We start from the raw sequence: 24,575 nt of genomic DNA, 5'->3' as shown, positions 1-24,575 counted from the left end.
ACTATAGAAATATACCGAAAAATACCTTCTCGTTATCAAAATATACCAAAAATACCGAGGAAAATAATCATGAACCATTCAGTATACTTTAAAAAGTACTTTAATATACCTTAAAAATGGAATTTGATGAGCTCTAAGTATCCTTTTAATCAACTGAACTGCGTACAGAATATTCGAGTGTTGTAATTTTCGTGGGAATTAATCGGAAATAATATTCCGATCCCTATCCCTGCATCCATACTACCGACACTCTTATCGATAGTTTTCGATTTCCAAGTCCGAAAAAAGGAAAACTTTGTTTATTTTATGTGATTTTAAGCAAAAAATATTCCACCATGACAACAGAGAGTGCATCTGCATCAGCTGCATCTGCATCTGCATTTTCCAGCTCGGACACAGCCGCACTGGAGCGCGAGACAGAGGTACGGGCCGAGGAGCAAGTCACATTCGAACAAATCTGGAATGAAACTCACAGAAAAGTGAGCAGTGGATGGATACGACAGAATGGCTTTAAGCGGGTTCGTACAGACAGTGCACTCCAGTTGACTGGTCAGAGCCAGTATCAAAGTCCAATTTTATCCGTTTGCAGATCTGCCTGCAATTCCCGGATGACTATTTGCCGCACAGCAATGCCATCAGCGTTGACCTGAAGGAATCGCTGGCTCCCGAGGACGTCAAGGTGTTCATTATGGCAGACACCACATATGGCAGCTGTTGTGTGGACGAGATAGCAGCCGCTCACGTGGAGGCAGACAGTGTAATCCACTTTGGCAACGCCTGCCAGAGCAAGGCCAGTCGCTTGCCCGTGCTCTACATGTACCCGGAGCTGTTTCTCGATGTGCCAGTGATGATGGAGAAGCTGGCCTCCTCCCTACAGGCCGCGTGCCAGGAGCGTGAGGTCTGTGTTTACCTGGACATTGGCTATCACCATTTGCGCGACCAGCTGGGCGAGGAGAATAGTCTCTACAAACAGCTCAGTGAGGCACTGCAGCCGAAGGAGCTGGTTCTGGAAGTGTATCCGCTGGCCGAAGGAGATGCGGATGCCACCAAGCAGCATCCAAAGGCGGCCAGCGAGCGCATCTGCATCTTTGTGGGGTCCGATAACCAGCGCTTTGCCAATCTCTCCTTGACCGCGCCAGCCCTCCAGTGGCACATCTTCGACGGAGCCTCCGGCACGCTCAGCGCGAAGAATCCCCTGACAGCCCAGTACATACGCAGGCGCTACTTCTATATCGAAAAGTGCAAGGATGCACAGACCCTGGGCCTGATCGTGGCCACTCTGACAGCCGAGGGGTACCTCGATGTGGTCGCTCGCCTCCAGGCCATGGCCAAGGGTCGTGGCATCAAGACGCAGCTGATCTCTGTGGGCCGCATCAATCCGGCAAAGCTGGCCAACTTCCTGGAGATCGATTGCTTCGTGCTGATCGGCTGCCCCTTCAACAACATGTACAACTCCAAGGAGTACTACAAGCCCATTGTCTCGGTCTTTGAGGCCGAGATGGCGCTGAACCCCGCCTGGCACATGAAATACCCCGAGGCGTATGTGACCGATTTCAAGGAGCTGTTGCCCGCGGGACGCAGCTTCCTGGCCTTCGACGAGCAGGCGGTGCCCGAGCACGACGTCAGCTTGGTCAGTGGTCGCATGCGGGGTGGTGCGGCCAATGCATCGCTCGAGACGGCTAGGGATCCTGCCTCGCTGGCTGTGGCCACCCAAGCCAAAATGGCTCTGATGACGACCAACACGGGGCTGACGTTCGAGGACCGCACCTGGCAGGGACTGGACCCGGCACTGGGACAGACAGAGCCGGCCGAACTGCAGCCAGGCCTCAGTGGCATTCCGATTAACTACTCGCATCAATAAATACCACTCCAAATGGAGCAAAACAGATCGCGTGGCGGCATGTTATTGTAGGTATCTTTTCGGTTTACTTTACTGTTATTTTAGCATGCAATTTTCTTGGATTAAGCTACTCGGTACATGTCCAACAACAGTGGTGGTGGGGGGGAGGAGCCTAGACCCTCAACCAGTACATGGAGGAGCGAATTCTGTTGTAGTCGGGCAGGTTCTCGACGGGTCCCACAGCGGCGACGGCCGGGCATCTGTCGTAGATATACTTCATGGCCACATCGCGCACATTCGACACGCTGACATTGTCGATGCGCTGCTCCAGCTCGTGCAGTGGGATGCGACGATTGTAGCACAGAATCTGGCGGCCAATGTCCTCGCAGATGGGTGTGGTGCCGTCCAGCTGCAGCAGCATGTTGGTCTTCAGCAAGTTCTTGGCGCGCTCCACCTCGGCCTCGGTGACCATGGTGCACAGGCGCATCCACTCTGTCTGAATGTTGAAGATCATGTCCTGCCAATGCCAATCTCATGATTATATATCCGGATAGATATGAGAGAGAGATATCTGTGGCTTGGACTTACCTCACACTGCAGAGGATCGCACACGAAGTAAATGCCCCAGAGACCGGTGTCCTTGTAGCAGGTATTGAACGACTGGAAGCTGTGGCACAGGTCTGTGGATGGGGACGCATAACTGTGTGAACTCTGGGATAAATCCTACTACTACTGTGATCTACTCACTGTCCTCGGCGCTGGCACGGGCCAAGTTGGAGGCATTGTTGGCTCCACCGCCCTGAGAGCGATCCCAGGCACCCACCAAGGTGTTGGCCACCATCAGCGGGATGTTGTCCTGATCGGTCCAGCCGCAGCCCTCAACGGCGACAGCCACATGGGCCAGGGGCAGGGAATCGTCACGAACGCGCACCTCAGAGCCGGTAAAGCGGCAGGGAGTAATCTCTGGTGGCAGCGTGCTGGCCTCCAGGCTGCCCAGGCTCGAGCCGGCCAGCTTGACCAAATCGTCATGCTTCACACCACCGGCAGCGGCGAGGACAATGCGCGAGGCCTTGTAGTGGGTCTGGATGTAGTCGGTCAGGTCGGATTTGCCAATGGACCTGCGAAAAAACGAGCAATGAGACGGGATCCGACCCCTCAGAAGGTTTTTGTTATACGCACTGAATGTTCTTGGTGGGTCCAAGGATTGTCTGGCCCAGGGGAGTGCCTTGGTAGGCGGTGGCATGCAGGTGATCGAACACCACCTCCTGGAGGTTGCTCTCCACCTCCTGCATCTCGCGCAGAATGACCGAACGCTCGCGTGCAATCTCAGCCTCGCCCAGCTTGGAGTTCTGGATAATGTCGGCCAGAATCTCAACGGCCTTCGGCACGTCCTTCGACAAGCACTTGGCGTAGAAGACGGTCTGCTCGCGAGACGTGTACGCATTCAGATGAGCGCCCAAATTCTCAACCTCCAGCTCCAGGTCGGTCTGGGAGCGCTTGGCGGTGCCCTAAAAAACACACACAAAAAAAGATTATATAAAATGCGGCAAAGTGTTGCGGGGGAAAGCTCACCTTGAAGGCCATGTGCTCCAGGAAGTGGGCCACACCGTTGTTCCTCTCGTTCTCGGAACGGGAGCCAGCATCGATCCAGAGGCCGACGGTGGCGGTGGAGGCGCCAGAATCCTCGCTAGCGACGCGCAGACCGTTGTCCAGCTTGGTCACCTGGGTGGCGGGTATGTTTAGCAGAGTCTTCTGCAGAGTGGCCGCCGACTTGTAGCGCTGCGGGATCGAGTAAAACGACCGCAAAAAAGATTAGTTAATAGTCATAACCTCAAAGTTCATTCAACAACACAGAAATTTTCCACAAAGAAGTTGTGTATTTTCTGCGAAATAAACTGGGTGGGCTGCCTGGACAGTGGGCAGGCGACACAGCTGGGAGCGACACACTGCGCGGAAACAAGTGCAAGTGCCGTCGATGGGCATTCAAATTACGTAATTTGTATCCTGGTCAGCGTAATCGAACGGGCTGTGGGAATTACCTTGATGAGGTCAACGCCTCGCAGGAACGAGCGCATATTCTGCGTTACTCCAAGAACACGCAACGCCATCGTTTGTTTATATCGTTGAATTCTTATTAACTTAAAATTACTTCTCAAACGTTTGCCTTTGGCGCTGATGAAAATTCACACACACACGACCTCACACTCATTCACAGGGTGGCGTGAAGTTGGCTGCGCTCGAACAGCTGTCAGGGCTGGATCGGAACAATGCGCGGTGTTCAACACTGTTTCCAAAAATCAAATTTTCTTTTTGTTTTGGTGTCGGTTTTGTTGCTCGAAAACATATAATTTTGATTATAGGCCAACAAGAAGTACATTTCATTCGAGTTGATTTGCGCCACACAGCCTACTCTCAGTTAAATGGCGGGAAACTTTTGGCAAAGCTCGCACTCGCAGCAGTGGATACTGGACAAACAGGATTTGCTGCGGGAGCGTCAGCACGATTTGCTATCCCTGAACGAGGACGAGTACCAGAAGGTGTTCATATTCTTCGCCAACGTGATCCAGGTGCTGGGCGAACAGCTGAAGCTGCGCCAGCAGGTGATAGCCACTGCCACGGTGTACTTTAAGCGTTTCTATGCAAGGAATTCGCTGAAGAACATTGATCCGCTGCTGCTGGCCCCCACCTGCATACTGCTCGCCTCCAAGGTGGAGGAGTTCGGCGTCATATCCAACTCCCGGCTGATATCCATCTGCCAGTCGGCCATCAAGACCAAGTTCAGCTATGCCTACACGCAGGAGTTTCCCTACCGCACCAATCACATCCTGGAGTGCGAGTTTTACCTGCTGGAGAATCTCGACTGCTGCCTGATTGTGTACCAGCCATACCGACCGCTGCTCCAGCTCGTGCAGGACATGGGCCAGGAGGACCAGTTGCTCACGCTCAGCTGGCGCATCGTCAACGATTCCCTGCGCACCGACGTCTGTCTGCTCTATCCGCCCTATCAGGTAGCAGCATGCAACTCTTCCCATCCGCAGAAGGTCTCAACCGATTATCTCTACTCTTTCAGATTGCCATTGCCTGCCTGCAGATTGCCTGCGTTATACTGCAAAAGGACTCCACGAAGCAGTGGTTTGCGGAGCTCAATGTGGACCTCGACAAGGTGCAGGAGATTGTGCGGGCCATTGTCAATCTGTACGAGATGTGGAAGGACTGGAAGGAGAAGGACGAAATACAAATGCTGCTGGCCAAAATACCGAAGCCCAAGCCACCGCCACAGCGCTGATTCCATCTAGATATATACGAGACGAGTATTAGGATTCATTTTTGTCAAATTTGTACACATAATTCTACAGCGGATTAAATGCGAGAGATCTTAAGCTTAAACATCAGAGATACTTGGACTGTCCACGGGAGAATTTGCTGTTCAGTATCTTGGCCTTGTCCACAATCTGTTTGGTTTGATTGGAGTCGATCTTGTTAAGCTTCAGGTCCACATCGCGACTAAAGGGACGTCGCTCCGCCTTCAAGCCAGCGGCAGCCAGTTCCTTCTCCTGCAGAGCAACCCAAAAATATGAATTTAAATTAATTAAGATTTCGCCCCTTGGTGTCTCACCTTCTCCTTTTGCTCCTTGCGCAGCTTCTTTTGGTGGATTGCGACCAGGGACTCGTCTCGCTTGTGTTTCTTTTTGTGCTTCTTGGCCAGGTGCTCCTGTTCGTCATCCCGCTGCTGCACATACTTGGCCTGGGCCATTTGCTCCAGCTCCTTGGAGCTGCAAGGCTTCGGCCCCGCTAGGGCCGCCGCTGCCTCACTCTGCGGCGTTTTTGTCCAGTCGGAACGATCGCTGAAATCGGGCCGCTCCTTGCCCTGGTGAAAGGTTCGCTTCAGGTTGTTGAGAGCTGCCAGGCCGCCCTTCAGACCCACATCGGGCAGCTCCAGCATCCACTCCTCGCGCCCGTCCTTGTCATTCGTGGAGGTGCCCAGTCCACCGCCCTGCAGCACAGACAGTTTCAGGGCCAGCGCACGCTCCTCGAGCTCCACTTGGGTGGCATTTGGCAGGGGGCCAAAGGTTCCACTCATATCGTCATCCTCCTCATCATCCTCTGCATTCTCTGCGGCAGCTGGTGAGGCTGCCTTGGGAAAGTCGCTGGGCAGGATGGGGCCAATCATCTGGGACGGTTCAGTCTTGGCCTGCTGGCGCAGATGCGGCGGCAGAGGGGCACCAAAGGCACCCTCTGGGTCTTCAGCAGGCGGCAGATTTACAGAAATTGTTGGCTTTGGGGCAGGCTGCGGCTGCGGCTCCTCCTCCGAATCCTCGCGCCTGCTGCGCTTCTTCTCCTTGTGCCGGCGCTTTTCCTTTTTGTGCTTCTTGGACTTTTTCTTCTTGGACTTGTCCACATCCTTGCTGGACTTTTTGTGCTTCCGCTTGCGCTGCAGCTCGTCGCTGGAACTACCGCTATCGCTGCTGCAGTCATCGCTGGACATGGCTGCTGTTGAGAGGAATAATGGGGAAAAATCAAAAATTACAAAAACGAAAAGCAAAAAGTAAAAACTCGTTGGGGTTCTTTGGCTTGCGGCTACGCGGTCTCTGTATTGAATGTAACAACTTTTGTGCTTAAAATTAAACAACATAACGAAGCGAGGGACGAAGCAACTTAGTCAGTAAAATGGCAGCCTCGGGAGCATATGGGAGAAAGAGAGAATTTCGGATCGGATGGGACCTAAACGGCAAACGTCTTCTGGGCCTTGCGGTAGCTGTAGATCAGGGACTTGAAGACGCCCGCACTGGCGATGTTCTTCACCGACTGCGACACACTGCTGCGCCACACGATGTCGTTGACGGAGACCTGCAGCACCTTGGGCAGCAGCGGGGACATCGACAGGTGCTCCACCACATCGGGAAAGTCACCGCGGCAGGCGGCATTGCTTTGGAGGCGTCGCCGCAGCTCCTTGGGCATGCGACGCAAGTGCTGGGACGTGGCCAGGCGCGACTTGTCCTGCTCGAAGAGAATGGCCGGCTTGCGGGAGCCCGGCTCCTGGCCGTGCATATTGACGGCCAGATACTGCTCCAGCAGGCTCATGGACGGCTGGTAGAGGGCGAAGAACTCGGATATCTGGGGCGTCACTATGTTGTGGACCTTCTGCTTGTTCTCGCCGAAGATCATGCGGAAGTCGCCCTTGTAGCTGAGCCCGGCAATGGCCAGGAACAGATCGTAGGCGGTGAACCTTTCGGGCAGCAGCAGCAGTGCCACCAGTAGGGCCGACAGCAGATTCTTTTCGAGGGCAGTCTTCAGAAGTGGATTGTCTGCGGGATTCACGAGATGCGTGACTGGCTTTTGGAGCCGCCCAGCCAGATACAAATGCCGCCAGTGCGTCAGATCATCGATTAGGCTCTCCTGCGACACCACGCCGTACTTGATGGTCAGACCCAGGTCCTGCAGCGGCACCAGCGTGTTGCAGTATACACCGGCACCCACCCGCTCCTGGTACTGCGCCGCAAACCGCGGACCCAGGTGCCGCAACGCCGAATAGTGGCTGGGATGGCGGTGCATGTTCTCCGCATGGAAGCCCAGTGAGTCGCGCACACAAAATACCAGATCGATGACGCTATTCGGGTTCGGCTTGGCGCCGATCTCGCTGTAGCCCACCTGCTGCTTGACGCCCGATCCGTAGGCAAACATGTAGCTCACGCTGCCAAGGGGGAAACGCGTCACCGTGCGCCTGTACAGGTCCATCATGGTGGAGTGGAGGATGCAGAGGTTGCGCAGCTGGTTAGAGCGGGTCTAGTTATTGTTTTATAATTACGTTTTAGGCGCTTGCTTGGGCAGATTTCCCGTATAAATGTCGCTGGACGCCGGCACTGGAACAACAGATTCTTCTTCTTTTTCTTCTCCCCCTACCTGAGCCAGCTGTTGTGCAGTGCTGCGTAGCGTCTCAGCGAGCGCCAGGGCTGAAACAACAGAAGGCAGGCAGGCACATTTTAGTCGAATGTTTTTCTATGCTAACTAACATATTATTAGTCCAAATTGTTCACTATAAATTTCAAAACTGAACCGATTTCATTCTCGCCCTCGTAGTGGTCTATTGTGCTGTGCGAGTAGTGCTTAATGCTTTTTCTTAAATTTTGCCGCCGGTAGTGTTGACAAACTCTAAATTATATATGTTTTTGTTTCTTTTGGATGAAATAAGAAGAAGAAAAACGCACATTTTTTTGTACTACAGAACAGAACATTTACAACAATAGGGGAAGACAATGCAACGTTCATCGAAAAGAAAGCAGGATGAGCATCAGGAGGATGAGAAGGATCAGACAGAGCAGCCGCTCCAAACAGAATCGGAGCTAGCAGCAGGAGGCAGCAGCACCATTGGCGATATAACGGATTTCACAACGGTGCGAGTGGAGCGGTCGCTGCATCCTGTGTTCACATTTTAACGGGTGTTTTTTTGTTGTTTTCTCATTTTTAGCAAGCCTTTAAGAATGTGGTGGCCGCCACACGTGCCTGCAACTCCTTTCCACAGGGCACCGCCCGCTCCCTGTATCTCAGCTATCCTGGGTATTCGCGTGTCATAGACGATCTGTCCCAGCGGCTAGTGGGTCTCATTGGCAATGTGCTGCAGGCCGAAGAGGTCAAGGGGGACATTAAAAAGTAAGCATCCTGCAAATGGTTCTCCATCCTCTTACTCTTTTTTTCTTTTTCTTTGTATACAGACGCCAGGTAGAGGAGCAGTTCGAGATGGTCCAGGAGTGCAACGATATACTCTTCGAGCGCATTACAACGAATCTGGACATCAAAGCCGGGCAGCGGAGGAATCCGCACATGGTGCTAGAGACTCAGGTTGATGTATTGAGCTCCTCACCGGCGACAGCGGTGGCCTCACCAGCAGAGACCGCAAAGGCGGGAAGCTGGAACAGGTGGCCACCCACGCCGCAGCGTAACATGCTCTCCGCTCGCCTCTTCACGGCCAAAAACATAATGCGGCCGCAGATGAACTTCAAGGTGCCGGTGGACAACAGTGACCATAATCCGTTTGCGCCACGCCTCAGGGAGAAGCCAAACTCGCTTAAGCCGCTGGCACTGCTGCCCGAGTACGACGAGGCGGGCAATGTGCACGCCTATTTGCATCCGTATGAGTTTGAGCTGATGAAGTTTGAGCCGTCGGCGGAGCAGATACAGAGGCAGACGCCTCTGATGCCTGCTCCGCCCGCGAACACCGAACTGATGCTCGTGGACAGTGTCGAAAAGTTGAATCAGGCCCTGGCAGAGCTGCGCCAGGCACCCCACATAGCCATCGATGTGGAGCATCACTCGTATCGCACGTTCATGGGCATCACCTGCCTGGTGCAGATGTCCACGCGCACCAAGGACTACATCTTCGACAGTCTTGCGCTGCGCGAGGAGATGCACGTCCTGAACCTGGTGCTGACTGATCCCAAGAAGCTGAAGATCCTGCACGGCGCGGACCAGGACATTGAGTGGCTGCAGCGCGACCTTTCGCTGTACATCGTCAACATGTTCGACACCCATCGGGCGGCCAAGGCCCTGAACATGGCTCGGCTGTCGCTGGCCTTTCTCCTCAAGCACTACGTAGACCTGGACGTGGACAAGAGCCTCCAGCTGGCCGACTGGCGCATGCGGCCGCTCCCCCAGCAGCTCATCGACTACGCCCGCCAGGACACGCACTACTTGATCTACGTGTACGAGCGCATGACCAACGATCTGCTGCAGAGCGAGCAGGGGCAGCCGCAGGCCCTGCGCAGCGTCTTCCAGCTAAGCACAGAGGTGTGCAAGAAGCGCTACACCAAACCCCACATTGGCCCGGAGTCGCATCTCGATCTGGTGCGGAAAACGAAGCGCTCCTTCGACAATCGACAGCTGCACGCCTTGCGGGGCATTTTCGAGTGGCGGGATGCGACGGCGCGCCAAGAGGACGAGAGCTACGGCTATGTGCTGCCCAATCACATGATGCTCCAGATTGCCGAGAGTCTGCCCAGGGAGATGCAGGGCGTACTCGCCTGCTGCAATCCCATACCGCCGCTGGTGCGCCAGCAGCTGCACACGCTCCACCAGATCGTGCTGAAGGCGCGGGAACAGCCGCTGGTTAAAGTGAGTTACCCCGAGGAGGAGTCGCCCCTCCATCTAATCGCCGTGCCCGCCTGCTCCACGCCCCTGTATCCATTCACGATTAATTGTACTTAATGTTGAAATCAAAAGATAACGCACCCTCTCAGCGCATGTCATTTAAGCTTAAGCCATTTGTATATAGAAATACGCTGCCAGGGAAACGGATATTGTATCTCTATTTTGCTCTTGCTCTTTCAGCCCATCCTGGAGGCACGCAGCCAGCCGCAGGCCCTGCCCACCACCAGCAAGGACTACAGCAGCAAACTCTACTGCCCGCACGACTTCACCCACTTGGAGGAGACGCGCGATGATCTGCCCACGCTGCTCAAACGCAATGCGTCGGGCAGGCTGCAGCTGCCAGTGGTGGAGGAGCAACCCAACGAGGATATTCCCCTGGCTGTGCCGGCCATGACTCTGTTCGCCAAGCCCTCGTCGCACACTCCGGAGGAAGAGATGCGTCTGGTGCACTTGCGCAAGGAGAGCCAGGTGCTGCGCATGCCCTACAAGCGCTACCTGGCCATCCTTCCGCTCATGGTGCAGGTGAAGGCCGACCAGCAGGCACGTGACCGCAATGAACTGCTCAAGCGTCGTCTGTGCCCATCAGCACCCCCGCCAGATGACATCAAATTGGAGTCATCCACAGGTAAGGTTGAGGCCGAGGATGCCGTCTACAGCCTGCCGCTAAAGGAACAGCTTAAGCGCAAGCACAAGCCCGACTCTGACCAGCATCCCAGCAGCAGCAAGCGTTGGAGGGAGGGCAACATCAAACCCAAACCGGCAGCAGTTCCAGCAGCAGTGAAGAGCGAGACGATCGCCAGTATCAGTGACGATGGCGACGACGATGACGCTGTCGTAGAAGTTCCCATAGAGAAAAAGCCTGTAGCGCAAGCGGGTGAAGTCCCGAGCAAGCGCCAGCAGAAGCGTCAGCAGTTCCAGCGCTTTAGAGGTGCCAAGGCACGAGGCAATCATCCCCAGAGCTCCAGTCAACCGGTGCAGCAGCAACAGCAGCCCAAGCCGCATGGCAACAACTTTGACTACAAGAACGTGGACTTTCGCCAGTTCAAGGGCGGCGCACAACGTGCCCGTGGCACAGAGATCAAGCAAACAATACGCGGAAAGGTGAGTTCCATATTCCTGCTATTCCGTCCCACATTTATTTACCATTTTTTACTTTGCTTTCAGAATCGTCCCAACAATCGGAATAACAAGCAGTTTAATAAGCTTTTTACATTTAGTAATGTAAGGAAAGAAGGCAAGAAATAGAACTGTGCTTCAAATCCATATAAAAATACATTTCTAAAATATGTCAGACGGGGTTCTCCACCACCAGGAGAATCACAAATATTCAATTGGGACAACAATCTACTTTTGTTTCCGTTTATTTGCAAATTTTTCTAAAATACTTCCTATTAAATATCAACCATAACTATGCAGTAAACTAGAGCTATTGATTATGTTCTGTATTCTAAGGTCAATGGGTTAAAGTATCATTTAGCTAAAAGGCAGGTTCATTTTTCCACATCAGTTGCGTCTATCTATTCTAACTATTTGTTCTACTTTTAAGCGGGGTAAATGAAACATTATTACATTGAAAACTGATATGCAATGAGTGCAGCATCAACTGGCACATGCGACACCAAGCCGAGACCTGTTACGTTCGGATCCCAGGCAGAAACGGTGGATAGGATTGGATAGTAGCATGTGGATGCTGCGTGGCACATTTTGGTCTACCAACAACCAACTTAGTCTAGTCCTCAGCTGGGGTTAGAGCGTTTTGAACATTTTGTCACCCTCCAGGTCCATGCAGTATTCCACCACGGCATAGACCACAAGCAATCGGCGTTCCACGCCGCGTTTATGCTTGTCCGTGATGAGCGGATACAGGGCATCCTGTTTGGACAGGCGATCGACTATTTCCGTTAGCACGCCGCCGGAGAATACCTGAAGGCGATCCCATGTGGATTTGCGCAGACTAAGGGCCGGAAAAAAATGAATTCAACATCAACAATCAACATTGAAAGACAAAACTTACAGGCAGCATTGGTAGAGCGGCGCCAGGATGTCCAAATGATCCTTGTTGGGATTGCCAAAAGCCTTGCCATTGTCGATGAGCACCACACGATCCTCACGCGTCTCGTAGTGATGCCGATCCCCGTTCTGTATGAGATAGTCAAAGATGGCCACATCGATGAGGTCCAGCAGGCGAATCGTTTCCATTTTATTCTTCAGCGATCTGAGCACAGGAATCGTTTGACTTTTAAAAGATTAATGGTTGTGTAAAACATACTTGCAATAGGTCATGTCATCCTCCCAGGGCGCTCGTCTGTCCTCCTTGTAGGTGCGCTGCCAGGGGGAGCGTCGTTTCGCCAGTGTGCCGGGCACAATGTAAATGAGCACACCCTCGATGTTGTGCCTGTCGTCGCCGCAAACGGTCTCCTCCTCGTTGCAGTAGTGACACTTGCCGTACAGGCAATAGGTCTCCTTGCCATCCTCACCCACCTCGATGCTGATGGTGCTCTGCAGCTCCTGGTCGCCCTGGGCATAGATTTCAGTCTTCAGATTGACCACGCGCCCCACCACAATCGGTGTCCAGCGCAGATCGAGCACAGCGCCCAGATAGAAGGCGTACACCTCGGCCGTATGACGATCCTTGCCGCTGTAGACGGCACCCTCGATAATCTCGTCGCGTGGATACCATTGCGGCTTGAAGATGACCTTCTGCTGCTGCGACAGGCGCGTCAAGAGCTTCAGCTGAGTGCCGCGCGCCAGATTGCTTACGCGGGTGATCGGCTCCTTGCGCAGCGTCTCCAACAGGTGGCCCATAGAAGAGTCGTACAGCGGGTAGATCTCGTTCTCGTGTGGCCACTGCAAAAGGAACGAGTTCTGTTGTTAGGAATGCCCGATCTGTCGCCTCTCACCCGTGACTCACCCAATTGGCAATGTCCCAGAGCACGCTGGCGTTCTCGTAGGGGGCCATTTTGTAGTTCTTGAGGAGTTTGTTGCGGAACATGAAGAAACGCGGATTGCGGTTGAGGTAGGCCGGATGCAGGTGGCGCATCTTGTGACGTATCATGTTCTCCAGCGCCCGGACACTGGCCAGGTGGCCCTCCTCGATGTTCAGGTAGTACATGAAGTAGAAGTTCGCACCCAGCACCAGGCCCAGCAGGCTGGCTACAATCCCCAATATGATGATGGTGCGTTTGTTCATCCTGCTGCAACTTGTGGCCGCCGTCGCCTATTTAGCTGCTGCTGCTGTGGTATGGTCTGGGCAGTCGCTGGTACTTTATTTTTAATATCACGTATACGTAACGCGGCGGCACTAGCAAATTGCTCAATTTTAGCAAATATTTTGTTGGTGCTGGTCCGCTGCTGCTGCTGCTGTTGCATGCTGCCGTTGTTCCTTCTGCGGCTGCTTTTGGCTTTTTGGCAGACATCGACAACAACTGTTCGCATCAGTCCATTGTTGTTCCCATCCGCACTAATTGCGGCCATGCGCCGCTTTCTGCTGCTTGTTTCGGTCGAGAATCTAGATAAATTTGCTTTGGCATTTTAGTCGCTGCATTGGGGCGAGTCCTTTCCCGGAATCGGGACCAACTCTACTACTTACTGGGTGCGTGGACTGGGTGCCTGCGTCAGTCTACACTTCGCTGCCAACAAGTCAATCAGCGGCAATGTAGCGCCTCTTGTTTAAATACGTGTACGTGGCCTGACCCTTTTCCGACTCTTGGCAGCCGCAGCAGCCAGCCAATAAATCTTCTGCGCGTACAGACGATTCCCACTGCTGTGAATTAAATTAATTGGACGACGCGCCGATCGTCGTCAGCACGCATTCGGCACCCAGGAACTTCTGTGGCGGCCGCTGACAAGAACAAAGCATTTCATTGCGCATCCGAAGAGTGTTGCTGCCCCGTCGTATTGTTTGGTTAATTGCGGTGCTTTAAAAATAGTTTTTGTTTATGTGAGCGAAAATGGGAAAAACGTGCGTCCAATGCCGGTGCCGGTGCCAACAACAAAACAAAACAAAACTCAGCTGACTCGCATTGGTCTGGCAGCACCCTAAAATAGGGCTACAATAGATGTGCCGGGCCAGAAATGCAACAAAAATGTTGCAGCTGAGTTTGCTGCGGACGTTCCCAGGTCTTCGGCTCTGGTGTCGTCATTTTCAGACGAGCCGAATTTGACAGCAATCTATCAGCGCAAACGTATATATGTTTTCGTATAACACCCAAAAATACATCGACTCAGACTTATTGCTCAACGTCTTTAAGTTCTTCAAAAAGTACCCAGAAATATATATATAAACACGATCAGAATTATTTGTTCTAGACATTAAATTTTATAGATCAGTAACAATCATTCTTGCGCTAATCAAATTCAAAAATCATTACGTATTTGTAGAACTTGGAATGCATATAGGGCTTCAAAGTGTATGCTTTTATTTATTTAAAGCAAAATTATTTACTTTACAACTTTTTTTCACAAATGTACATTTGTTGTTTCGAACAATCCGCATCGTTCATTCCCACTACATTTCCTTACTGATGTATGCTAGTTCTACACAATCTTGTTTTCCAAGCCAGTTATCTGGAGCTTGTCTCCATTTTAAGAAATTTGCCTTCTTCCCAGTAGTACTCGACACAAATTCCCCTTCATTTTCAATATCATTAATGTCCAACCAGTAGTAGTTTATGTCGTATAGATCCCGTGTCACTAAATCGAACTCCTGCTGATCCTGCAGGCTAGCCAGGTGGCCGCCCAATTCTTGGCATCTAATCCGGGCATCTGTCCAGTTTAGTCTGTTATGCTTTTCAAAATAATAATATTTTGAGCCGAGTTTCACATATGTTGCGGCCCACAGTAGCTTGGATAGTTTTGACTGTGTGTCTAAAAGTTTATTTTCATAGCTTTCAAGCTTCGTTTCGTGGCCTGCCAATTGATTTTTCAGTCCGTTTAGTACCTCTGTCAGATAACTTCCCTTCGACTCGATATTAAGTTGCTTGTCAGGTAAATCTTTTTCTATGGCGTCAAATCGCTCTTTGATCTTGGCGGCTTCAGAGAGATGTTTCAATTGTAGGTCAGCCAATTGTTCCTTTATTCCGCTTAGCCTATCAGCGAATCTATTATTTAAAGCTATGATTTCTTGTTGCCCCAACAGCACCCCAACAACAACGTTGTACAGTCCCTTTGTTAGTGGGACTTCACCCAAAGTAGAAACGGTGTTTTCTTGCCCTGCGATCCGTTTCTCTAGTACCTCTACTCTAACCCGCAACTCGTCTAAGTACCTATCAGTGAGTGGGTTTTCATGTAGTTTATGTGCTACACTGTCTAGTCTTGCCATTCTGGATTCGATTGCCTCTAGTGTTTGTCTGTTCTTCAGTTTTTCTTGATTCGCTACATTAACTAGATTTTGAACCCATTCCTGTTGGGTCTTTAAATTAGTTTCCATGTTATTAATTAGCTTTTGCTTAATAACCTGTTGATCCAAGAATGATTTATTGGGTTCGGAGCAGATGCCTGTGCAGCCAGCAATTGGTTCCTCCTATAATTATGGTTATTGAATAGTCTCTCTGTCTTAGATTTCTCCTACTCTAATATACGATTACTTACCAAACTTTTTGCCAGGGATCGCTGCGAGAACAACCCAAGTAGAAAAAATGCAATAATAAAGCTCATTTTGATCACTTGTTTAGTTTAACAATTCAAATACAAGACTGAAGCGCATTAAGACTTGGGAGATGTTTAAGTAGTGGATTTGTAGGCTTGTTATCAAGAAACCAGTGAGCACAGCCAAAAATATTGCAAAAATATTCTCGCAAATAAGATTTCTGAGTAGACGTATAACAGGATAACCCATGACCCCATTAAGTCAGTGAACACAGCCAAAACTATTATATATATAAACATATAATATAATAAATATATTCTCGTTAATAATTGTTCAGAGTATACGTATAAAAAGATAACGCATGACCTCAATAAGTCAGTGAACAAAGCTAAAAATATTGCATAAATATTCTTGGAAATAAGTTTTCAGAGTAGCCGTATACCACGATACAATGATTTGTTATGGGTCCCCATTAAGTCAGTTTTCTATCACCGACTGCTCACACTCCAAAGTTGTATACCCGTACTCGAAGAGTTACATATGTGTGCAACGCAGAGAAGGAAACGTTTCCGACCCCATACATATATACATACATATGTATTATTGATCAGCAACTTTAGCCAAGTCGATATAGCCATGTCTGCCGTCCCGAACAGCGCCTAGATCTCAGAGACTAAAAAAACTAGAGCAACCAAATTTTATCTCCAGATTCATGTGATATCACACTGTTACAAGTGTATTACAAAAATTTCAAATCTGGCGGGCCTGTAACGAGAATGACGAGACATAAAAAGAAATTACTTAAAAAACGACTAGAAAAATAGTGAAAATGCAAAAAAAATATCGATAATATACCAACAAAAAAAATACAGCTGACTCCACTGGTCTGGCAACACTAGGCAATAGGGCTGTCTCGCACTCGTATCCGCTAACCTGGCAGCACTACGTTATCAGCATTGTACCGTTACAAATATGCAACCGAGTAAATTTGCAGCGCATAAACTTTTTGAAACCGCAAACGTGTCTGCTAGGTGTGGAAAAGTTAATCAACCGCCTCATGAAATAACAAACAATTTCCCCGAAATAAAGATCAGACAATGAATTCACTTGGGAATACGCAAGGTGAGTGTTTCTCGGCTGTTGTGGCAGGCGGCGAATATTCTGGTAAGTGCCCTGCCAGACACCCATACACCCACACAGGCGCACACGCAAGGAACACCGATGGGAAAATATACTGGATTAGCACTCTTTCCGGTACACTGATAGAAATACCTTCAATATAAATTCAATATAGTCCCAGAAATCAAAAAGTGTTGTCTATATAATATGGCTGTTCTTATTCTAAATAATTCTGACCAACTTTATTCTCGAGTGTGGAGGTAAATACGTGGGACTCGATACACTCGTATTCCTTTCCATGAGGTTAGGTTGAGCAAGCGTCGCTGGCTGAACGGGAGAGTGGCGCTTGTGTGCTCCGCCTCGGCCACATATGGCACAAAGTAAACCGACAAATGATAACGGCACTAGAGCAAACAACAATAAAGGATGGAAAGCACGAAAATCGAGTAAATGAAGGAAAATAATGGCACCAGAATAAGTATAACAAGTAGCAAAACGCACAAACATGTTTTACACCCTCACCACCATCCAATCCGTAGACTCACACTTCCAGCACATCCCTGGCATCCGTCGCATTCAAATGCCGACGGCATCCGCCGCCAGAGCGGCCGACTGGGGAATTGCGGGGAGTTTGGAGTTCCGAATGTAACACCCTCGGTCGGTGTCGACGCATAACGGTTACAGTTAACCTAAACCACATTCATGCCAGTACCAGAAGTACGCAAATGCCAGCAAAATGTTCAGTTTGTATTGTTCTCACACATTTTGTTATTTTTGTTGTTACCCTACCAGAGGGTAACTTAATAGTTACCAGAATTTTAAAGCTAAGTAGAGCAGCCCTATAAACGGTATATGAATTTATATATTTGGTCTATTTGCAGAGTAATATTTGGAAAGAACTCGTTGCAAGGGTATTTAAATCTTCGGTCACTCAAGCTATCATTTCTTATTTGGTTGTTTGTTTTGGTGGTGGTAGTGTGGCTTGTGTTCAACATATTAAAGTAAGCCAATTTCCATTTCCGAGCCCTGTTTGTGTTGGTCGTGTTAATCATAAATGAACTGACTGCATGGAGAGTTGCACATGTGGTATTCACATGTGTTCATCAACCAACAGCTTGAGGTTGCCTTTGCGTTAATTTGCATGCAAATCTTGACCCCATTTAACAGACAAAGCAAAAGTAAATTTTAATTCTTTACAGTATTTATTGCCCTGAAATTCTCTTAGCCTCATAGGCTATCAAATCCAAATTGAGCAAACAACTAATTAATATGTATAATTTCGGACAAGCCTTCCAATCTCCTTAGGCTGCATTTAAGCCTTTTGAAACGAACGAACAAACGAACAAACAAACCAAAACCAAACTAAACAATTCAATTTAGGGCTCCCCATTCAGAAAAGGTAATGCACGATAATAATGCGTATTTAGTATTTTGGGTCAGACGTTTCTAACGACCAGGGAAAATTACACCGAAGACAGAAGAAGTCCACAGTAGACGGTAAGAAAGATAGAATCAATATTACAAGGTATGATAACAGCTCACGAACTTCCCTCGGATGGGGGACTGTCCTACAAAAATATTAACGCTGCGATCTTTTAAACGTCCCATTGTATTTCAGGTGAAGATATCTCTTTAAATATTTCTTAATATTAAAAGTAAAATACTGTACCTCATATTGTGACATTAAATCAAGCAGCGTTTCCAACTGTGTATGCAATGGCCAACGTGTAATTGTTAACAAATGTGCCCAAAACATGATTATAATTTGTATTGCCATTGCCATTTACACTTTTCTTTTAACAGAGGTAAGCACAAAGCGAAAAAATCAATTAATTTGTACTTCGGCACAGATGGCAAAGTCACATCCAGGGTGTTAATTGCTCATGTGTCTCCCATTCCCTTCCATACCCCAGACTTTTCACCCATTCCCTCTCTTCCCATTCCCTTTCCCATTCCCGTTTTTGTATGCTATTCTGTTTTTGTCTTTCGTCGGCGCTTTCCCTAATGGCTGGCGCTCTTATCTGGCCTCTCATGCGTTTTGTAATTAATTGGCGGACATTTTACTGTTACGGAACGTTGTCATAGGTCGCTCAGCACGTGTCGGGCGGAAAGGGGGAGATGGGTGTGCGGGTGCTTCGAGCTAATGATTAATTACAATTTAATTTGTTTGGCATTTAGCCATGGATAGCATCCGTCAGACAACTGTGATGAATTCTGCCACCAAAGGCAATGATGGAAAAGCGCCTGCCAAAATGTTTGAAAATGAAAAATACTGGCAATTTAATGTCCTCGCTTATTCGGGTAGGTCCTTCATATTTTGCTTTAATGGAATATGCCCCGTCCCCCTACCCCCTCACCTTACAGGCGACTGGTTCCGTATCAGGCGGGATGGGATCCATCTAATTAATTGTTTTTTTTTCCTTTGTTTTTATTCGTTTTCATTTTCGTTTTCGTTCGGTTTTCTACGCTTTTGTGTCTGTTTCAGTTGCTTTCTGTGTACTTGGCTGCCAAAAATATGCAAATTTGTTTGTGTTTTGGGCTCAGGAAGCTGCTTCAGCTTAATGAGTCAGCCCAAGAATTTTGTGCATAAACTGAAGGAACAACCCGGAAAACAGATCACGCTTTAAAGCCGTTTTTAAAGGTTCTTCCCAAGGGCGAAATGTATTGCACACATTCTATTCATCGCTATGGCGCTATGGCAACAAAAGGACATGAGAAATGAGCTTTAATTTGGGATCCAACATGAAATTAACTCATTCGTTGTGGCCTAGAATAACAAAAGACACTCACTCACCCACACACCAGCATCCCATCCACCGGCCAGCCACCCAACCATAAACACTCCGCACGGAGGTCAAGCAACGTCATTTTTCAGGCGGTCCAAACAAAAACTTCAAGCTGCCAGGAATTTAATGTAGGCCGAATGCGAATGCCACTGTGTGCGCGCTTGTGTGTGTGTGTGTAGTCAAAACACATGCTCTGCTAGGAGGAAAATATAAACAAACGCCCACGCGTGTGAGGCAGAAGTAGCGTAAAAGCTTTTAGCAGCTAAAACTATGCCAAGCGAGCTTTGTGCGTAAAGCTGTGCCAGGAGCAGAGCAGAGCAGGAGCAGCAGGCGCAACAGTTTTGAGAGTGCCTGCAGCACGGCAACACTGGCGCTCGAGCGCCTCTTACATTCGTGTGCTCTCTCCACTGCTTGGCCGCTCTCTCGCTCTCCCTCTCTTTGTCGCCTTGTGGCGGAGCAACAGTTAAAATGCCTCGCTCACCCTTCGCGGTCCCCGGACAAAGTTGTTGCTGCTTCACCTGAAATTTGTTGAGGCCAGACTGGGGAATATGAGTCAATGGAGCACAGCAGCGCCGAGCCGAGCAAAGGCAGAGAGGAGCAGCACCCCAGGATACGCTGAGGATGGATGCCGTTTTTAGTGCCTGGATTGTTGTTGGCCCGTTCACAACGTGCCGAAACGCAAAGCGGAGAACGCGCGCACTCCACACACCACCAAGTGTTGAATAGAATAGCTAACGCAGGAAAGTACCGTACCGTACCGTTTTATGTTTGATGCGTATCCCGTATCCATGCCCGTGCGCGCTCGTGTGTTGGTTAGTTTAGTGAGTAGTTTTTTTGGTAACAGTAACCCAGAGCCACGTGCGGCCATTACAAGTGTCTCGCTCGAAATGCAAATAAACGAGATCCACTGGATTCAGCCAGTGTGCAAAGTGCATATTTTATGGATGCTGTAAACGCGAAACCATTAAGGTACAAGTCATTAAGGCACAGCCAGCCACAGCTACATAACTAATTGTCTGGGCTATCAAGTAAGTGAGCAGTTCAGCAGCAGGCCACTGCAAATACGTGTAAGAATAAAGTTTAAGCTTAAATATTTTGATTGGGGCACATTTGTATGTAGATATGGCCCATGCAATGGTGATATATGACAGCATTGAGTTTCAATTATGCATGTCTTGCACAATTTTTCGATTTTCCGAGCTGTCGAGCAGCCACATAGCCCAATGCAGGAGGTAGGATTGGGGCCAAAGCGGCCCCCAGTGTAGTCATCTGTTCATCGTATCCTTTAAGGTGTTTTGTGTCTGCTATCTGTTTGGCTTTCATCTTCAATTTCCGTTGCGCATTCGCGCGTACTCCATTCCATCCATGACCGTTGCCGTTGTCGTCCTCGTCGGTGTCTCCGTCGTTGTCTGGGCGCATACTATAAAACACCAAGAAAATTACAACTTATTGAGTTGCAAAGCGCCCTGAACACTCTCACACAAACACACAGACACACCATGCCACACGCATACCACCACATTTACACAGACGTTAAGCGAGGCAGACATACAGTGCCCCCGGGAGTATGCTACACTCTTCTGTCAGCTTCCACTAGCACTGGCCAAAGGAACGGACCTCCACTCTCGTCGGCTCCCATTACATTTGCATGCTTTGTGCAAAAAACATCTGCACCTATCTGGCCCTGCTTTAATTCATCTGTTCGCATTTTACGGCCCACCATCCAACCACCCTGACTCTGACACTCTGCCACCACCCTCCGCCGCCGTTGCCCAGCCAATCACAGTGGGTCAGCAGACTGAACAGACAGACAGGCAGGCAGAGCAGTAGACAGCTGTAGTGGAGCGAAAACCGCAGTCGTGGCCTCCAGCACGTGCATACATTCATGTGTTCTCCTGTTCTTCTGTGTGTGTGTGTGTGCATGTGTGCATGTGTTGAGGTCTTTGGTCTCTGTTTGTTATCAGAACAAAAAGAAAGTACTTTGTATCGGTGTGTGTGTGTGCGTGTGTACACCTGTAGCGTTGCCAGACTTGTTGAGCATTATACTAACATATAATTTTAATGGTAATTGCAACAGAGCACCCATTAGATTAGAAGTAACCGTTGGGCCATATCGATTTACCATTTAGGAGTATGTACTGCCCCATAGGAAAGTACAAGGAGGAAATATACTGTGAAAATTGTCAACGGTTATTACAGTTATATTTCTTACTTAAAACTCCAGCGACTTGGGCCATTAATTTCGTTATTCACAGCAATATAAAATACCAATATAAAATAGAAAAGTTAAAGGCCTCCAAATTTTACTTGCCGTTAGACTTGATTGCTTTTGACTTTGTACAGTTTTTGGTTCAGTTCTTCTTGGATAAGTCTTTGAATTGGAAAACTTAAGAACCTACGAATGATGGCTCAATAAGTCTAATAAGTGAACCCATATGATCTAAATAGAAATAGGACGAAAATACGAAATTTCGTTTTAATTTTTAAACAGATCTTTTAGTTTTGTTCCACATAAATTCTTAAATACTATTCATTTTTAGTTTTTCTAGTACAGTCTCATAGCTCAACAGGCCTCCAAATAGTCAGGCAACGCTGCCGACAGTGCTTTATTAGAGCTATTTCTACTACTATTTCACAGACTTTACAACATTTACTACGAATTCAACATTTGTGCTACTACGCTTTTTTAGCTGTTGCTGCTGCTGTTCCCATTTCTGTTGCTGCTTTTTGCAACACGTTGCCATTAATACATACTTCCCTTGACACTTGTGAGCCAATAAACTTGAAAAAAGAGCAACAGTTGCCTCAACACACCACACAAACACCCGACTCCCCAAGTATCCTTCACCGAGTGTGTCGTCTGTGAGTGTGTTTGTTGTGTGCGTGACCCGAAGTGGAGCCGAATGGAGCTGGCTGGCATGCGAGGGTCGCATTCCTGCTACTGGCTGCTCACAGGAGGCCTCATAACGCAGATGTCCTTTGCCGTGGCCGCTTCGCTAGCTCGCAGCTCGCTTCGACCGTCAGTCCGTCCACGCGCCGGCACTTCCATTCGCACCATTTACGTTATTCGCGTGCCGCTCCGTTTTCCGTTCCTTCCGTCGGCCCATTCCGTCGCTCCGTGGCCCTATCCGGCCTGGCTGGGTCCTTGCGCCTCGCTGCCTGGCTTAATACGCACGCATGGCTGATATGTTAATTTTGTCTTTGGCATCACTTAGGAAACAATTAGCGCGTTAGTTTCGGCGTCGGCGTCGTTGTCGGCCCAACCTGTCCGGGTGCTGCCCCCCCACACACACACCTTTTACGCCACACAGTTGGCTGCTCGGCACCGTGAGGCAAGTGAAAAGTTTTAATTGTCTGCACATTTTCATTGGATAAGTTGGTTTTTTACGCACTTAATATTCATGCTCGTTGCTTTGTGTATATGAATTTATGACGTACAGAAAACCATAATCATAATTATTTCTTGCCTCTGTCTGCTTCTGTCCCAGCCATTATTTGCATTTGTGTGTTTCGTTTGTGCCTTCATCGGATCCTTGGCCATACATATTTATACTTACCCTTCTCTGTGTGTGTTTTTTGTGCGCCTTTTCTGATTAAAATCGCTTGATGAGTTGCAGATGCTTTTTCAGATGCGGATGCCCTCTGGCTGTGGTGCCCTTCCAAAGGGTATGCAGATTTTTCTAAGAATTTAAAAGAAGAACGCAGAAGCACTGCCGGGCTATGTAGGGCCGAAACTGTGCAGTTTGAACGGATTAAAATTAAATCAAAGCCTGGTAGAGAAAATCTATTCCCCTCTGATGATAATCCAATATAATTCTGCGAATTGTAGACCTTCGATAGGTACCAAAAAATGTTAAGGGTATCCAATACTTCGGTCCACGAAGATCCTGTTTGCTGTTTTTATTTCCGGCTCACTCTTGCGGCAAATGGTTTGCATTGTGGCCCGCTCTCTCCCTTTCGCTTTCCCTGTTTTATTTGTATTACTTTTCGTTTACGGACATTTGCATTATTTATTCTCGGAGAACTGCAGTACAAATAATTTTATCCAGGCACTGATGAAGGCTGTTGAAGGCTTTTGTTGATGGGTCCGGTGTTTTTCCCATTATCCAAAGTTTCAGTTTACTTTAATCGAAATCTGCAGATTCCACTCAGCGATAAAGAATGCGATGCGAATGCCATGTGCCATTTATTACGATTTAAATGTTCAAAAGTTAAAAAGAAAATTTTATTTTGTTCATCCGCCATTCCAGGAAAATCCAATTCAAATATGTTATCCTTGGGATTCAAAGTCGGTGAGATTTGTTGGATTTTTTGTTACTTGGGAAAGTCATCAGCTGGGGCTTTTATTAGCCCAGCAGTTGAAGCCCAGCATTTTAAATTTGTATCTCTATCTGTTCTGTTCTGTTCTGTGTCCGTGTCTGTATGTGCTCCATGAATTATTCAGCTGATTTGAGTTCTTTATTTGCCCCCGCAGAGCTAGTACCAGTGTCAAAGGCTTCTTCGAAGCTTGTTCACCTCTTCCAATCCCCAGCGGTCCTATTCTAATTATGAAATTATTCAATTTGCTTTGCTTAGATACAAATTTATTTTGAATTTAATTTGGTTTGTCCGCCGGAATAAACTCGTACAGTAGCAAGAGGATTTAATCCTCGCATTCTGTGTATGACAGATGTTGCACATGCAACCAATGCAAAGCACTCAACCAAATTTCCACAGCTATGTGTGAAGGAAAAGTAAAGAAAAGCGATAAAGGAATTCATTTGCATTTGTATCTGTTGCTTTGTATGGCATTCAGTTTCCCAATAGAACATATTCAGACCAGAGAGCTTGCAGGCTTTGTATGACAATTTTCTGAGTTAATATCACAAAAGAAGCCACAATAAAAATGCTGAAAGAAAACTAGACTCAAAGCTTCAGTAATCCAAAGACCCAAGCGGAAAATGCATTGATAGTTTTAATTTAAGGTTTGAATATTATATTAAAAATATTAAATACTCATTTTTGGAGGTATGTAACTCAGAGTTAGAAGTGTGGGTAACACAACCAACAATTAGTGGGTGTTAAATAATAAATTTTAGGTTGCTGGATTACAGTAAAAGTG

The 24,575-nt window shown here is 48.5% G+C and overlaps 7 protein-coding genes across 8 annotated transcripts; 3 read left to right on the top strand and 4 right to left on the bottom strand.

Moving 5' to 3' along the window:
• Nucleotides 1-257: 257 nt before the first annotated feature.
• LOC111066975 (2-(3-amino-3-carboxypropyl)histidine synthase subunit 2) lies at nucleotides 258-1,886 on the top strand. The gene is made up of 2 exons (XM_022355957.2): nucleotides 258-518; nucleotides 590-1,886. Exons 1-2 carry the CDS (start codon nucleotides 336-338, stop codon nucleotides 1,859-1,861), a joined length of 1,455 nt encoding a protein of 484 aa, XP_022211649.2. The 5' UTR covers nucleotides 258-335; the 3' UTR covers nucleotides 1,862-1,886.
• Nucleotides 1,887-1,903: 17 nt separating this feature from the next.
• Nucleotides 1,904-4,072, bottom strand: LOC111066976 (mitochondrial-processing peptidase subunit beta). Its single transcript, XM_022355959.2, has 6 exons — nucleotides 3,880-4,072; nucleotides 3,413-3,619; nucleotides 3,020-3,348; nucleotides 2,588-2,958; nucleotides 2,429-2,520; nucleotides 1,904-2,357 (listed from the first exon to the last, which is right to left on the bottom strand). Exons 1-6 carry the CDS (start codon nucleotides 3,946-3,948, stop codon nucleotides 2,013-2,015), a joined length of 1,413 nt encoding a protein of 470 aa, XP_022211651.1. The 5' UTR covers nucleotides 3,949-4,072; the 3' UTR covers nucleotides 1,904-2,012.
• A 50-nt stretch (nucleotides 4,073-4,122) lies between these two features.
• LOC111066980 (cyclin-C) lies at nucleotides 4,123-5,210 on the top strand. Its single transcript, XM_022355965.2, has 2 exons — nucleotides 4,123-4,848; nucleotides 4,911-5,210. The coding sequence occupies exons 1-2, from the start codon at nucleotides 4,261-4,263 to the stop codon at nucleotides 5,124-5,126; spliced, it is 804 nt and encodes a 267-aa protein (XP_022211657.1). The 5' UTR covers nucleotides 4,123-4,260; the 3' UTR covers nucleotides 5,127-5,210.
• LOC111066978 (GPALPP motifs-containing protein 1) lies at nucleotides 5,153-7,928 on the bottom strand. 2 transcript variants are annotated; one of them, XM_022355963.2, is made up of 3 exons: nucleotides 7,647-7,928; nucleotides 5,457-6,328; nucleotides 5,153-5,394 (listed from the first exon to the last, which is right to left on the bottom strand). In XM_022355963.2, exons 2-3 carry the CDS (start codon nucleotides 6,324-6,326, stop codon nucleotides 5,230-5,232), a joined length of 1,035 nt encoding a protein of 344 aa, XP_022211655.2. In that variant the 5' UTR covers nucleotides 6,327-6,328; nucleotides 7,647-7,928; the 3' UTR covers nucleotides 5,153-5,229. The 2 variants fall into 2 exon arrangements, with proteins under 2 accessions (XP_022211655.2, XP_022211654.2); XM_022355962.2 differs by having other exon boundaries at nucleotides 5,457-6,331; nucleotides 7,647-7,926.
• On the bottom strand, nucleotides 6,393-7,652 carry LOC111066979 (phosphatidate cytidylyltransferase, mitochondrial). Its single transcript, XM_022355964.2, has one exon. It carries the CDS (start codon nucleotides 7,577-7,579, stop codon nucleotides 6,563-6,565), a length of 1,017 nt encoding a protein of 338 aa, XP_022211656.1. The 5' UTR covers nucleotides 7,580-7,652; the 3' UTR covers nucleotides 6,393-6,562.
• Nucleotides 7,842-11,403, top strand: LOC111066974 (exosome component 10). The gene is made up of 5 exons (XM_022355956.2): nucleotides 7,842-8,232; nucleotides 8,307-8,488; nucleotides 8,551-9,946; nucleotides 10,163-11,083; nucleotides 11,147-11,403. Exons 1-5 carry the CDS (start codon nucleotides 8,095-8,097, stop codon nucleotides 11,225-11,227), a joined length of 2,718 nt encoding a protein of 905 aa, XP_022211648.2. The 5' UTR covers nucleotides 7,842-8,094; the 3' UTR covers nucleotides 11,228-11,403.
• LOC111066977 (glycosaminoglycan xylosylkinase homolog) lies at nucleotides 11,314-13,978 on the bottom strand. The gene is made up of 5 exons (XM_022355960.2): nucleotides 13,572-13,978; nucleotides 12,894-13,490; nucleotides 12,252-12,829; nucleotides 11,997-12,197; nucleotides 11,314-11,936 (listed from the first exon to the last, which is right to left on the bottom strand). Exons 2-5 carry the CDS (start codon nucleotides 13,170-13,172, stop codon nucleotides 11,729-11,731), a joined length of 1,266 nt encoding a protein of 421 aa, XP_022211652.2. The 5' UTR covers nucleotides 13,173-13,490; nucleotides 13,572-13,978; the 3' UTR covers nucleotides 11,314-11,728.
• Nucleotides 13,979-24,575: the final 10,597 nt, after the last annotated feature.

Source organism: Drosophila obscura, unplaced genomic scaffold (genome assembly GCF_018151105.1).
Source record: "Drosophila obscura isolate BZ-5 IFL unplaced genomic scaffold, ASM1815110v1 contig_150, whole genome shotgun sequence".
Lineage (NCBI taxonomy): Eukaryota > Metazoa > Arthropoda > Insecta > Diptera > Drosophilidae > Drosophila > Drosophila obscura.
The sequence above is the reverse complement of the archived record's forward strand: the minus strand, read 5'-3'. Positions and strand labels throughout refer to the sequence as shown.

Excerpts from the sequence above, each read along its gene's own strand:
- LOC111066975 (XM_022355957.2), top strand. The coding sequence starts at position 336 with ATGACAACAGAGAGTGCATCTGCATCAGCTGCATCTGCATCTGCATTT. Across the intron at positions 519-589 it reads GACAGAATGGCTTTAAGCGG|ATCTGCCTGCAATTCCCGGA; the intron begins GTTCGTACAGAC and ends ATCCGTTTGCAG.
- LOC111066976 (XM_022355959.2), bottom strand. The coding sequence starts at position 3,948 with ATGGCGTTGCGTGTTCTTGGAGTAACGCAGAATATGCGCTCGTTCCTG. Across the intron at positions 3,620-3,879 it reads GAGGCGTTGACCTCATCAAG|CGCTACAAGTCGGCGGCCAC; the intron begins GTAATTCCCACA and ends TCGATCCCGCAG. Across the intron at positions 2,959-3,019 it reads GGACCCACCAAGAACATTCA|GTCCATTGGCAAATCCGACC; the intron begins GTGCGTATAACA and ends GTTTTTTCGCAG.
- LOC111066980 (XM_022355965.2), top strand. The coding sequence starts at position 4,261 with ATGGCGGGAAACTTTTGGCAAAGCTCGCACTCGCAGCAGTGGATACTG. Across the intron at positions 4,849-4,910 it reads TGCTCTATCCGCCCTATCAG|ATTGCCATTGCCTGCCTGCA; the intron begins GTAGCAGCATGC and ends CTACTCTTTCAG.
- LOC111066978 (XM_022355963.2), bottom strand. The coding sequence starts at position 6,326 with ATGTCCAGCGATGACTGCAGCAGCGATAGCGGTAGTTCCAGCGACGAG. Across the intron at positions 5,395-5,456 it reads GCAAGGAGCAAAAGGAGAAG|GAGAAGGAACTGGCTGCCGC; the intron begins GTGAGACACCAA and ends GTTGCTCTGCAG.
- LOC111066979 (XM_022355964.2), bottom strand. The coding sequence starts at position 7,579 with ATGATGGACCTGTACAGGCGCACGGTGACGCGTTTCCCCCTTGGCAGC.
- LOC111066974 (XM_022355956.2), top strand. The coding sequence starts at position 8,095 with ATGCAACGTTCATCGAAAAGAAAGCAGGATGAGCATCAGGAGGATGAG. Across the intron at positions 8,233-8,306 it reads ATATAACGGATTTCACAACG|CAAGCCTTTAAGAATGTGGT; the intron begins GTGCGAGTGGAG and ends TCTCATTTTTAG. Across the intron at positions 9,947-10,162 it reads GGGAACAGCCGCTGGTTAAA|CCCATCCTGGAGGCACGCAG; the intron begins GTGAGTTACCCC and ends TTGCTCTTTCAG.
- LOC111066977 (XM_022355960.2), bottom strand. The coding sequence starts at position 13,172 with ATGAACAAACGCACCATCATCATATTGGGGATTGTAGCCAGCCTGCTG. Across the intron at positions 12,830-12,893 it reads TCTGGGACATTGCCAATTGG|TGGCCACACGAGAACGAGAT; the intron begins GTGAGTCACGGG and ends TTCCTTTTGCAG. Across the intron at positions 11,937-11,996 it reads CCGCTCTACCAATGCTGCCT|TCTGCGCAAATCCACATGGG; the intron begins GTAAGTTTTGTC and ends TCCGGCCCTTAG.